This window comes from Lipophrys pholis (genome assembly GCF_963383615.2).
Source record: "Lipophrys pholis genome assembly, chromosome: 21".
Classification (NCBI taxonomy): domain Eukaryota; kingdom Metazoa; phylum Chordata; class Actinopteri; order Blenniiformes; family Blenniidae; genus Lipophrys; species Lipophrys pholis.
In genome coordinates, this window is record NC_137649.1 from 14927144 (window position 1) to 14940960 (window position 13817).

The window sequence follows — 13817 nt, forward strand, 5'->3', positions numbered from 1 at the left end:
TACCCAGCCTCTGCCTCCAGTGGCCCCCAGGTAAATTGAGTTTGAGACCCCTGCATTAGATGCTGCTCCTCCTTCTCCGGCACCTCCTTCTGCTGTTCCCCCTCCTCCATCATAGAGTTTTTCTTGTGATAATCTAGAGGCCGTTCTAAACAAATCATTTTTCTGTGATGTCTATTTTTTGAGATTTACAATACTGGCCAAAAAAAAAAAAGTATGTAGTCACTTGGGAACCTTTCTTGTATAATTTTTTATTTTTTTGTTTCCTACACTTGGACCTGTTTTAATAACACCCACATAACTGACAAATTGTAATATTGCAGAGCTGCCACTGCTGTCTGAATCAGTCTTGACTTTTTCCAGCATTAATAAAGGACTTAATGTATTGATGTGATGATTTTATTTTTTAATTTGAAGAATTTTAAACCCTCTGTCCTAACTTTCTTTTTTTTTTTTGCCAATAAGTCTATTGTAGAGAAGCGATATGATTGTTCTTAACAGTGGAGGTGAACGTCTTAATTTTAAGTTGGATGATTTTGCTTTAGTAGCAGCAGTAAACAGACTTATTTGTGAAGCATACAGAGATAAACTGACACTCTGAGCAGCACTGCCATCTAGTGGCAGACGGATGTCTAAAGATTAAGAAAAAAAGTACATAGGTGATATGCAAGACAATATTGAAAGACAAACTGATTAATATTTATATCTAGTATACTTTATATGAAACATACTTATGATTCATATTAAAATTTACATGAGTCAAAATATCTGAATATGGAAGCATATATTTCATTTATCCACTGGGTTTTATTCATTTCAGAGAATCACAGAAAACTAATTAATCCAGTGTTGTTGAACTACAGGGGGCAAAGTGGAGAAGATATAAACACACAGAGATCTGGGATTAAACTCGAACCAGGTAAAATCTTGCTGTGAGCAGAGAGCACCAACCGCTGCCTATGCAAATATTATTTCAGTTTTCTAATGTATAGACACCATCATGTGTATTTTAAACATTTAGTTTGGTGACTGATGCTAAACAAAAAGAACCGTGAAACAATAATATCCAGGCATTTATGTGAGCTGCAATCAATTGTAGTTTTAACAGTCTGACTCTAGGTGACGCTGCTATCTTGTGATCAAAAATTGCACGTGCCAACCCAGTTGAAAATATAATGGAAGCAGTTGTTTTGCAGCACGTGCAGATTCAGCAGTCATGGCCCTCTCACTGTCATGTGTGCTGATCACAAACAGGAATCCAGAGACACTCCACATGAATGATAAACGTCTCCTCAAGCTGATGGCAAGATGCGCACTGTCTGGTTGCTCATACAAACAAACCCACACATGGGTCAGATGTTCTTGCCCTGAAGGGTGCCCCCCCACCACCACACACACACACACACACACACACACACTCACACTCTTCCTGGCAGCCCCCAACCCTGCGGGGCACCTTGTCACTCTTTTAGCCTCAAGTGGCCTCGGTTACTGTCGAGGCACAAGGGATGTAAGTCAGCCAGCAAAGGTTTCTGACATATGATCCAGCATCTGTGATGTCACCAACAGCTGACTTGTCTTAAGGCCTTTGGGGGAGGGGGGGGGGGGGGGCGCACAAGGGAAAGATGAGGAGAAGGCCTTATTTTCTACAGGACCTTGGCTGGAACGCTTAGTGCTTTTTCCCTTCAAGCTGCTGAGATTACACACTGAATGACTGCCATTAGAGAATGATTCTATAATCTATCATAATACCTTAAGCTAGGGATTGACAGACTTTGACCCCATTCACAGGTGTATAATAAGCCCCATTCACCCTGATATGCTCTGTGAGAGAGGCTGCACTCGTGTGTGTGTGTGTGTGTGTGTGTGTGTGTGTGTGTGTGTGTGTGTGTGTGTGTGTGTGTGTGTGTGTGTGTGTGTGTGTGTGTGTGTGTGTGTGTGTGTGTGTGTGTGTGTGTGCCCGCTAATTCCTACCCCCAGGGGCATATGTTTACTCCTTGTTCAACAAAGCATCATATTCATTGCTCAGGGGTTGAGAGGTGCATAATCTAAGCCTGACCTTCAGCCAGTTAACTAACTGACAGCTTGGAGAGGTCTTTGTGGTGGAGGGTTGCATAACACTTGTAAGTCCTAACTAAAAGTTTCTTAATATTGCCATAACGAAGGAGACGCTCGGTAGCGCGGGGCGGACTGCAGCGAGCCCAGGAGAGCGGAGGATGATTGCAGGAGGAGACAGTGGGAAATACAAAGGCATTTAGTCTAGAGGAGGCCATGACCTTGTCAAAGAACAGCAAAACAGTCATTTTAAAAAAAAAAAAAGAAGAGAGATTTAATAAATGAAAACAGAAGGCCCAATTCACTAACAACACGAAGAGCATCCCCCCTACTCTTCAAATATGAAATGTACTGGCCTTGTCTCAAGGTTACTTGTGCAAAAGGAAGTATGTTGTGTTTTTTTTTTTTCATCTGTAGAGGATGCATTTGCAAACAGGCACACAGTATTTATTTTCCCCCCCCCAACATAAGTCTGCTATCTGTAAATCAAAATCTGCATCATTTTAAACTTTGAAAATAGGATCTGTAGGAACAAATGCAGAAAGACAAAGGGGCTCTTAATGAGGAAACACTTCTCTTCACAAATTGCGTGGATAGCTGTTTGTAATGGGTAAAATTATCTCAAGGTCTGTGCGGTTGGGGGGCCGCTTCGCCGCCTCTTGTCATCTTTATTTCTCGGTAATTATATCTTTTAGGTATGTGTCCTCGCTTCAGACATCAACAATTCTCAGCTGCTCTCTTCCAGCATTCTTGTTTTGTTTTGGGGTTTTTTCTCCCCCCGAGCTTTGAGGAAGTCAAGTAAAAAAGTGTTCACATTATACAAGCAGAGAGCGCAATGTGAAACAGCATGTGTTTAATAAAATGACCAATTTAAAGTCCATGCATGTAAACACTGAAGTTTATCTTTGAAAAGAATTGCATGGATGCTTGATTTGATTAGTTACTTCAACTGCTGGTGCACTGAAGGTAATGGGGTCTTGCACACTGGGTTGTTGCATGAAAAATAAAACATATGAAGCCCTACTGTGTAAATAAAAGATTCATTTCTACAAATCATGAATGCAGCTTATTATGCGACAACTTCCATATGCATTTATTTATGTACCTTTTGTATGAAAGTATCGTCGGACAATGAATACTCTGCGTAGTTATTGCGCTTCATTACAAAGAAATCTTTCATTTCTTGGCTCCTCAGCGCTTTCTTCCACTCTAATCGGACACAGAGAACTGGAGCAAGTGGTCAAGATCCGGATGTGAGTTGTTTTACAAAATCATATTAAATTCTTCTGCATAAACGGTTCCACTTACGGTAGAATTATTCTCGCAGTCATTTTTTAATCAAAGCTCTTTCTGAGTGGATTAGGTGAACAATAATTTTGTATGGCATTAGACCATAATTACTGGGTTTTTATTTTTTATTTTTCCCCTCTGCAGCCAGTTCAACGTGGAAGCAAATACGCTGCCGCCATCATTGCAGTATATAAACTGATGTGGTAGAAAAAGAAAAAGATGCTTTTTGACACATTAGTGAAATATGAAAGTTGTCTATTTGGGGTAAAGACTTCAAAACAGATTACTCAACGTTGACACATCTGCTTCTCAAGGTGAAGTACAAGACACCAAAAGCAAATTCAGCTTCTTATCAAGCAAACATTACAACACCACTGTACTTGTTTTGCCCAACATCGGGCCAAAACCTGGAGGTCAGAGATACAATACCTTCTTCCACTAAACCATGGTGATTGTTCAAGGCACTTTATTGCTCCTCGTGGTTCTTGGAAAAGCTGTTTTGATCCTAATCCAATTCAGTATGCAGATAAAAAGGGGTAATTGTGCGGCAAGATATTTATCCAAAATACAATCATTTAATGCTTTACAGTTGTTTGCTCATTATTTTAATATTTGTATTGAAGATGAACATTTATAAATGTAGATTAAGGGAAAGAAACACATTTGTTTAAGTCTTGTTTATGGCCAAACTGCAAGAGGTTAAGTTGTAGATTGCAGATAAATATTTAATATTAACAGAGAACAGCATGGAGGTACTGGTTTACCGACTGAGTATTGTGCTGCATTTTTACAACAAATAAATGGCACATTAATGTAGAGACGATGGTATAAATACCATGTTGGGAGAGATGATATGAAAAAAGAAAGCATGTTTATTTTTCCTTCAAAATTACATTTCTAAGGAACATGCATTTGTAGGATGAGCAGCACAGCTGAGTATTTGGGTTGCACACATAAAATGTGTTCCTCGATCGGTGCAGCAACCCACAGAGCCTCCTCCGTGTCTTTGACTCTAAAATCAAACTCCTGTAGAAAGAATTGGCACATCATTACTCCCCCAGATCTGGTACTGACCGTTCATCCCACAAATGCATGTTCATTTTAGGTTTTCATAATGTAGAACATTTATTCCCAAAATGAAATTTCTGTACGGCTTTCACATAAAACTGTGATATTTGACGATGCGAAACAAATATCTAGTGTTGTTCATGTTTTGCACAACTGAAACTGCTCATGATTCTGTGAAGCAGCTTCCTAACTAGACCCGAATCAGATGTTGGCAAGATCAGTGTAACCAAAAGGACAATTATCTTCTTCTGTTCACATCTGGAGCTCTTCCCAGCTCACTATAGGGAAGGGCAAGGTAGTACACCCTGGACAGGTCACTAATGCACCAGAGAAAACAGATTTGGCAATTAACCTCACGTGCATTTGTTTTGGGACTGTGAGGAAACTTCACAGAGAAAGGCTTGAATTGGTGACCCTTTTTGTTATGAGGAAAGATAGAATATATTAATTAAGCAAGATGGATAAATAAAAATAGTAATTGAATGATGAAAAAGTGCGCACTTTAGATTTTGAAGTGACTTATCTTCATTATTATCATTTTGCTGCCCCTCCCAAATATGATTGAGGTTACAAAAGTGTATCTTTTGCTTAAAAACCTGTTCTGCGGGAGGAATGCCGAACTTCAGCTGAGCTCGGATCTTTTGGATCCACTGGAGGAGCCGCTCCTCCCGGGTCCTCCCCGTCACGTGGCCGCCTCCGGTGCGCCACGCCGGGCGCACTTTCCTTGACTTTTAACCCCGCTTAAAGACCCGGTGTGCCTTCCGAAAAGCAACGGAGCTTATCGGGAATCAAATGTGCGGCCGCTCAACACCCTTCGCCGTGCGGGAGCGCAGCAGTGACGGAGAGCCCGGTGTTTTTTAGCCGCTCATATGACTCGGCATATCCGCAGTAATGCGCTTAGAGCCGCCGCTGGCCAGCAGTGGCTGCGCTCCACAAGACCAAAAAGCCAAAGGAGTTTAACGGATGTGTTGCTGCGATTATTCGGCCAAGTATCTTTATCCCACGTTTGGATTAGCTGCTAATGACGGAAAGGGGGAATAAAAAAAAAGAAGCCTAGTTGCAAGAAACACAAGGCTACGTAACCCAAGAACAAGGGCCATTCCTGTGTGGAAGCAGCTTTCAGCACAGTGCAACAGGCTTATCAGGAATAATGTACCTGCTGCAGCCACTGTGACCCTTTACAGAAAGACCTGCAGCACACAAGCACCAACTAACTATATATAGCCGCCGTACCATCGAGAAGTTCTGCACACAGAAAATATTTGATCGTAAAGTGTGAAAGATGCAACAAAGCCTCCAGCTGCGCCAGGTGTGCGTGAGATCTGCAGCGGGAAAGTTGCAAAATGCATCAAAAATATACAAGGAATGCAGTTCCATGTTGTGATGCAAATGTGTTTTGACACGTCATTCAAATTTGCAAACTTGCCAGCTATTTTTCGGGGTAAGCATCTGTTGGGTTCCTTAAAATGACAAAACAAACAATAATTATCAAGGAATGCACTGAAATGTACACCAGTGGATGAATGTTTGTTATGGCGCATCATTCAGAATATGAATGCTTACATCTGTACCAGGTAAAATATTTGCTCACACCATTTACGTTTTTTTTCAAGAAAGGAAATATTGTGAAATACAAAACAATGCATGACTTTTTTTTTTTGCATTTTGTGAAGCAAATTTATTGCTGCACAGTAGCGGCAGGTGATTTTATTTAAGGTTAAGATTTGTTTCAAATGTGTTATTGGACATGCTCAAAATGATAGCATTTCCAGAACTTTAAAGTTGTAGCAGCTAAAACATTTGTACCAATAAGGCTTAAATATTACTTCAAAATGTACAAGAACAGGAAGTTTGTTTCCATTTCTGTATTGCCAATGTGTTAATGCCTATTTTTCAATATTTATGATTGCAGCTGTATCAGATAAAACATCTTAAAGTTCAAGGGGTATTTTTGCAAAACCAACTAAAACTGTACAAAACATGTGTACCGTTGTTAATTTGTTATTGCTCATGCATCAACAAGTATTCTGGAAGTTATAACTTGACAATTTTCGGTTTACATAATAAAACTGGGTTATGCCACTACAAGCAGCACAAATGCTGTTAGGAAAAATGGTGGAAACAAGTACATTACTTCTCTCTGTAATGGAGTAAACAGACAATAAATCACTCAGTGTGTTGGTCATCTCAAAACAAACATCCATGTATTAGTAAATCATCAATACTAAAGTGTTAATGGTGACATTAAATTGTAATCAGCTGCACCACATTTGTCACATTAAATCTTTTATTTAAGTCATATACATTCAAAATAATTCAGGGGTTTTACATTTCTTCACAGCAAATTCATCATCTCGGCACTCATCACTGCAAAAAGCCGACTTCTCTCTCCTGAGCAGTCAGAAACCTTTAACAAATTAAGTTAAACATCAGTGGGAAACAACAACAAAGCACATTAAAAGCTTTATGCAACCACGAAAAACAGTGACTGGAATACAGGTAACATTACAGTGTGCTACTCTGGAGTGCTCTTACATTATGTGTGTTATGTCTTTATTTACCAAACCCCCCCCTCCCTTCTGATGTGGTCCCCTTCTTCTTACAGCAGATACATGTCACCACTAATGGACATCAAGTGCTTCCTTTTTGCAGCTCTCCTCTGGACATACATTAGAGACACAAAAACCCATTTCTCAATCCATAAATAGAGTGCGCACACGCACACAGACACACACACACACGCAAAGCACGCTCACACACACACACACATTGTGTTCGAGCCACTAGCACTCTCAAGTGACAGCGGGATGTACTGAACACACGAAAGACCATTAACGAGTTAAAACAGTCCCCCCCGTGCTGGAAGTGCCACTCTGATTAGAAGTTCATGAAGTTAGACGTATCGTGATTCCAGCACGTCTTCCTTCACACGGATCCATAATTTAAGCTTAAAAACGCGACACATTTAACAAAATTATCTTTACGTGCTCGAGGCAGGGGCAAACGCAGCTCATAAAATGTGAAAGGCAAAGTTCAAAGGACCCGAATAAGTTCAGTGCATTTCGTTTTCCATTGCATGCGGCAGCTTCCTCCAGGAGCGGTGACTTTTGTTTGGTTGGCAGAGCGCCGGGCAGTTCAGTCACAGACTGTAACAGAGGTGAAGAAACGTCATCAGGCGGCCGTGTCCTCCTCAGCTGAGTTTGTCCTGAATGTTCATCATGCTGGCGTATGACCGCGCTCGCTTGGCTGGAAAGAGAAAACACGAGCATTAGTGACGTTTCAACAGGTGAATAAGACGGCTTTACCATGCAGGTACTAATAACAACTTATGCATTGATCTTAGTGAGAGAAAAACACAGCAGCTCACAGTGAAGTGACAGAAAAATGATGGTCACATAATGAAAACATCACATTTATGGCTCCTTACAATGTGCACAATCAGCATTGTTAGGCTACAATATACAAAGTTTTACCAAATGTCACCAAAGCATACAGAAAAATTACATTTTAAGACTAATCGTTCAAGAATCAAAAGCATTAAAAAAATATATATCATGGAAAATGATTTTTGTGTCTGTGTCATTGTGTTATATTTAAAGTTGTACAAACTAAAAAGTTTCAAGTTTTTTTTTTAAGTGTTTATCATGGTCATTATAGCCCTCAGTTACAATAAGCACAAATTGATCTAATTAAATAATCTAATATTTTCAGATACTTGATTTTTATACCGTATAAACTAAAATAAGACACTAAAACAACAAAAAAAAGACTTGAAATATTTATATTTCTGTGTAATAAATCTCACATATGTTAAGGTTTCATTGTTGAATTATATTACAGGAGAAATGCTTCCACTGTAGTCTATTTCTTTTAATTGTCTTTGTCTTAGCGGCATGTCTGCTAAAAATAGAATTTGTCTGAAATTAAATTCTAAGTGAAGAAATCCCAGAGGAGAAGAAAGACACTCATGGAGACGTTTTACTATTTGAGCAATCTGGCCTTCATAAGGACCCTCATGCAGCTCTCCAAGCATCAAAATATAGATTTACAATCATCAACTATAGCAGAAATTCTCTCAACAGCAGAAAGCAGCCATATACAAGTTCCCAGGACTTCCACAGTACGACCCACAGAAATGACCAGTGCGTCATAACTTTGGCCATCCACAAAGCTCAACGTGGCAGAGTGCCCAAGTACCAGGTTCACCGTAAGGAGTTGTATAAATGCGCAGTTCTCTTTTTCTGTGCTTTCAGAGAGTATTGGGATTGTTTAGACATCATAGAGAGTATGACTTATAGTAAAGAGAAATGCACATGCTGTACTCAGCCAGGGAAGGAATAAAGGAACGCTACATGACACCATCTTCTCCCTTGTAGTTCTTTCTTTCAAACCACAAGACCACTGGAGACCTTAAACTTTGAGTACTCCCGACACGATCCTTCCTCCTGCATCCAATCAGAACTGATCTGAGCCTGATAACTATTGATCAGGTTGTTTTCTTCAGAAGAGTCATTTGCTTGTGTAGCACAAACTCTCTGGTAACCGTGGGTCGTTTAGTAGTAAAATAGCATGAATTCATTCCTGTAAACATGCAGAGGGTATCTGAAGGAACTGTGCAGGAAGGATTTCTCCAGAGTTAAACACAGATCTTCTGTGGATACGGGCTTATTCAAATTCTTGTGTGGATTCATGTAATCAAACTCATCCCTGATGTTGAGATTACGACTCTTTTAGAGCAATACAATTACTTAAAGCAATCTAATTGGTCTTTATATCCTAAAATAATACTTAATGACTGTGTCTATATGATAAGTACTATGGTAGGCTGTTGCAGAGTAGATCTGGAACTAATCAGATGTTTTCCTTCAGACGTGCTTGAAAAACTTATGCACGACAACAACAACAGGTAAAAACCATAATAAAGCCCCAACGTGTCCCTGAGCGTCTCACATCTCTTGCTGTTGTAGTACCCTGCGTTCGGCATTTTGCAAATGTTCCTTAAGTCCTTAGTGGCACCCTCAAACACCATTCAACCACCCACACACAGAAAAGCAACCCTTTAAACCTCAGCTATGATCCAGAGCCAAACCCCAATATCACAGTCGGTGAAGTCGCCCCTCCACAAGAAAAACCCCCCAAGCCCCTCAAAACCCCGTCAAAAAATCTCTCTGCGAGTGACAATGGGCGAATTAAGCCGGTTACTCACGGTGTATGAGCTTGCGTTTCTTTTGTTCCGAGTGAAGGAAGCTGCTCAAGTAGAAGATGATGGGCAGAAAGACCATGAAGCTGGACACGGCGATGACAGGCACGGTCTCCTCACGGGGGAGGGAACAATTGAAACTCTTACTCCACTGTCTGCGGGTCATATTCATCTGAAACAAGGCAGCAGCCAACGCAACATAAACTTCAGCAGACCAAATTAGAGGACAGTGTCACCTATTCATTAAACTCTCACAGGTTTATGTTGCCGTGTCCTCACAAACAGCTGACAGTCAACAAGTAGCAGATTTATTTATTTTTTTCTTTTTTCTAATCCACCATTGGGCATGAAAATAGCGTTAAATGAAGTCGATTGCCAATTTTTTTTTTTTTTACTGACGTTTTAAAGTCAGTGATGAAGTAAAATTTGTGAAAAAGACCAAACTGATATATTTTCTAACTTAACTCTTCAGATGGGATGAAGTTCTCCTATAAACTACTTGGTAGCGGGATCCTGCAAAAAATGTGTTTTGATCAGAAAAGTTATGTGTTCTGTAAATTTGATCAACTTTATGAACTGCCAATAGTGCTCTAATAGTGGAGTTTTCCAATAGTTTTGACAGATATATATATATATACACATACATACACACAACAAAAGTTTGAAGATTTTTTTTTTTTACTTATAATTATGACAATTCCTGACTCAGAGCAATTTTGCATGAGCAAAGTATTTCTTCACTCCAGTAATCCTCATACTATGATCAATATAATGCATAACTATCAATATAATAGACAAGAACATCATTTAGTGCCATTGTCACATCAACTATTCATCTGTTTGTACTTTATTCTCCAACTTGCCCGTGGGCTCGAGGTCACGCACACACAGACCTGGAAAAACAGAAAAAACCCAGAGCCTGGAGTCCAACCAGGACATTCTCGCTGTGAGACATGAACGCTAAGCGAAGGGCTGGTTTGATTCTCTGTGGTGTCCAAAATCAGGAGTGACTCTTCAACCTGAATGATTAATGGACGACTTGGTGCAGCGTTTGAGGATGTGACACAGAAATTTCCCAAAGCTGCGAGTCTGTCTGCAGCTAAAAGTGGAAGAAGACATTTCTGACCATCTCTCATTTTTAGAGTGCACACGACTCTGTTCTGGGTGTCCTTCCCTCTGCTCTCAATCCTAAAGTACTCTCTTCCCCGGGCCGACAGGCCGTACGCACCGCATCCTCGATGTCAATGCACATGGTCTGATTCTTCTCCATGCCGCCGTAAAGCTCATTCAGATCTTTGTAGAAGCTCTTGCAGTTTTGGCAGAGCTCTGTATGGTTCCCCTGTGTGGACGAGAGTCAGTACTGTTAATCTCGAAAGACAAACCTGTAACGTCATCAACACAATGCGGGACGTACCTGTTCATACTTCCTGAAGCAGGTGATTGTCTCATTGTGAATATTCATGAAGTAGAGCGTGTCATTGGTCAGGCTGTTAAAATCGTTGGTGATGCACTCTGCCCAACCAAAGAAACAAGAAGACAATCGTCAGAGAGGTTGACAAAATGAATGTGTTATTCTGTCACGTGAAAATAATACCAGTAGATTCATCGCTGTACCCAAGATGTTAACTAATTATAACCATTAGAAGTTGGGAAGAAAAATAAAAATACTCCACCTACTAATGTAGGGATAAATCAATAGGATGCAAAAACAAATACTTCACTTAAAAACTAGCTGTGAAAGGTGCTGCTTTAGTTTTTTCTTATTTGTTCCATTCACAAAATAACACCAAGTTGCTTGAGCTTCTGAGATGTTGGTCGGAGACGACCCCAAAGGAATGGTTTCACACTGACAGTTTGTCTCACTTTATTTTCTCTAACATTTCAGCAGTTTGTCGCAGACGTTTAGTGTCTGGACCTGAACAGGAGCTGCAAAGGGAGACTTCAATACTACGAGAAGGTTTACCGTTTCTCCAAACACAACGTCAGCGTCACATTGTTGTAACATGTATACAAGCATGTGGAGGCCAAACCACCGAGTACCATATTCCTTGATGTGGTATCATCAGAAAGATATTAATCAAAATTCTTTCTTATTTCTTTGTGTGTTGTGAGTGTGAGTGAGTGTTCCTCTCGTTTTCTTTCTACTTAGTTTCAGGAAAATTAGAAAATAAAACAAACTATGTGTGCTTGACAAAATACTGACCGACTTTATTTAAAAACTAATTTCAGACTTTCAATTTTCTAATCAAACGCCAACTAATTGTGAGAACGTTAGAGAATTGTCATAAACTGAAGTTAAATCAAATATATTCTCACTCACATGAAATATTATGAAGTCTCAAACTGCTGTGGTACTCTCAGGATATATAACTTTTATATTAAGAAGCTTGTGTTTTGATGTGTTTCCTGGGTAAGACCTACGTTTACAGTTGGAGCGGCTCCACACGTCTTTGAGGTTGTTGTACAGCAGGTAAACCAACATCAGCCGATCGCTGCGCAGGAGGCGGTCCCTGCAGCTCTCATCACTAGGACCCACCTGAGGACACACAGGCATCATGAGATGGTGAGAAATCATCCTCACCAAACAACTTCTTCTCATAGTGTCGGCTTACTTCAGTTTCCAAAAGGCAGGACATCTATCACACTCTTCCTCTGAGGAAACAGATTTAGACTCTATTCCATGACAAAGTGTGCACCAAACGTAGCCCTGTGATGGACTGGTGACCTGTCCAGACTGTATCCTGCCTTCAAGTTGCTGACCCTGAAAGGGTTAATGTGACATTTGGCTTTGAGCATATCATCCAAGCAGTAATTTTAATTACTGGTGTTAATAATTATGTTTTTGTTAACTTCTAATATTTTTCCCTGTTTCTTACAAGCTACCAATGATAAAAAAATGAGGATAGCCGCTTGATAAATGTTTAAATGTTTGCGTTAGAAGCAAAGCAAATTCCTTTATAGCGCACCATACAGACACAAGGCAACTCACAGTGCTTTAAGAAATTAAAGAAAGATTGAGTGTGCCCCCGTGAGACAATAATATTGTGCGTACAACTGTGTGACATGAAGTCCAAGCGAAAGATAGAAGTTGTGTTTCCTGTCCTAGTTTGTTTGTCCCGACAGTCACGTTAATCCTCGTGACAGACGTGACGGCTAAATGGCGACCTCTTTGTAAACACTGTGCAAGACTGGGACCGACCTCATCCGCTGAGATGTTTCTGTAGATCTCCAGGAAGCGGCCATAGCTGGAGAAGCACTTCTGGCACACTTTGACGGGTCGAGCCGCGGGCACCAGGCAGTTCACGTAGTCGACGTACCGCCGGCCGAAGATGAGCAGCAGGTCGGTGCAGTAGTCGTTACTGTCCGGGTCCTCCGGGGACGAAGACAGCAGGTTGAGGGGGAACACGGAGTCCACTTCGGGTTTAAACACGGCCGCCGGACTCGCCGACGGAGCTGAGGCGAGTTCTCCGCACGCGAGAGTGTAAATATTTATCGCCAGAACTGCCGAAAACAATGAGTTTTTCTGCAGCGACATGGCTGAACACGGAGCTCCGCCACGGACTCCAAACACATGACTTCCTCGTTTGCTCCTGACGTCACAGGTTACGCCCGAGAGCAAATGTCGCGAGAGTTCATCCGGAACAGCCTCAACGAGATTTAACTTTTTCTTTACAGTACAGAAACGTAATTTTGATTAATTTCAACTACAACAACCCAAGTATATCTTCTTCTTCCGTAAGCATGTTTCATTCGCCATTTTATTTTCGGGTTATATGACTATTCGTTTATGTGCATCTACCTGTTAACTATTTTGTCAATTATTTCTACACTCAAGATATATAATCTAAACATTTAATAAAAAAAACCAACCATCTGACCGTATCAAATACATATATTTTTCATGCAATCAACGCAAAATATATTGAAGTTTTTTTTTTTAGATGTATCTGTATATTTTCCACTTTGCCTGTATTCCCTGTACACATTATGTTTTCCTCAATTTACTTTATTGTGGTTTCAAATTCGATTGTCGCATTTTTGTTTGGGGTTCCTTGTGTTGCACTTACAGTATTGATACAAATATACTTGTTTATTCAAAGGTCATATGGTTAAAACTTTGAGTCACCGCTGTGTTTTGAGCTCATGTTTCTAACACTTTTCTGGTGTGGGAATGGAAGGTAAGTATATATGGCAAGGCCTCACACAA

At 40.4% G+C, this 13817-nt stretch overlaps 1 protein-coding gene across 1 annotated transcript; it reads right to left on the reverse strand.

Annotated features, from left to right (window-relative positions):
• Positions 1–6590: 6590 nt before the first annotated feature.
• Positions 6591–13211, reverse strand: ostm1 (osteoclastogenesis associated transmembrane protein 1). Its single transcript, XM_080490064.1, has 6 exons — positions 12810–13211; positions 12032–12146; positions 11025–11122; positions 10839–10949; positions 9617–9782; positions 6591–7656 (listed from the first exon to the last, which is right to left on the reverse strand). Exons 1-6 carry the CDS (start codon positions 13143–13145, stop codon positions 7601–7603), a joined length of 882 nt encoding a protein of 293 aa, XP_080346190.1. The 5' UTR covers positions 13146–13211; the 3' UTR covers positions 6591–7600.
• Between the last annotated feature and the right edge of the window lie 606 nt (positions 13212–13817).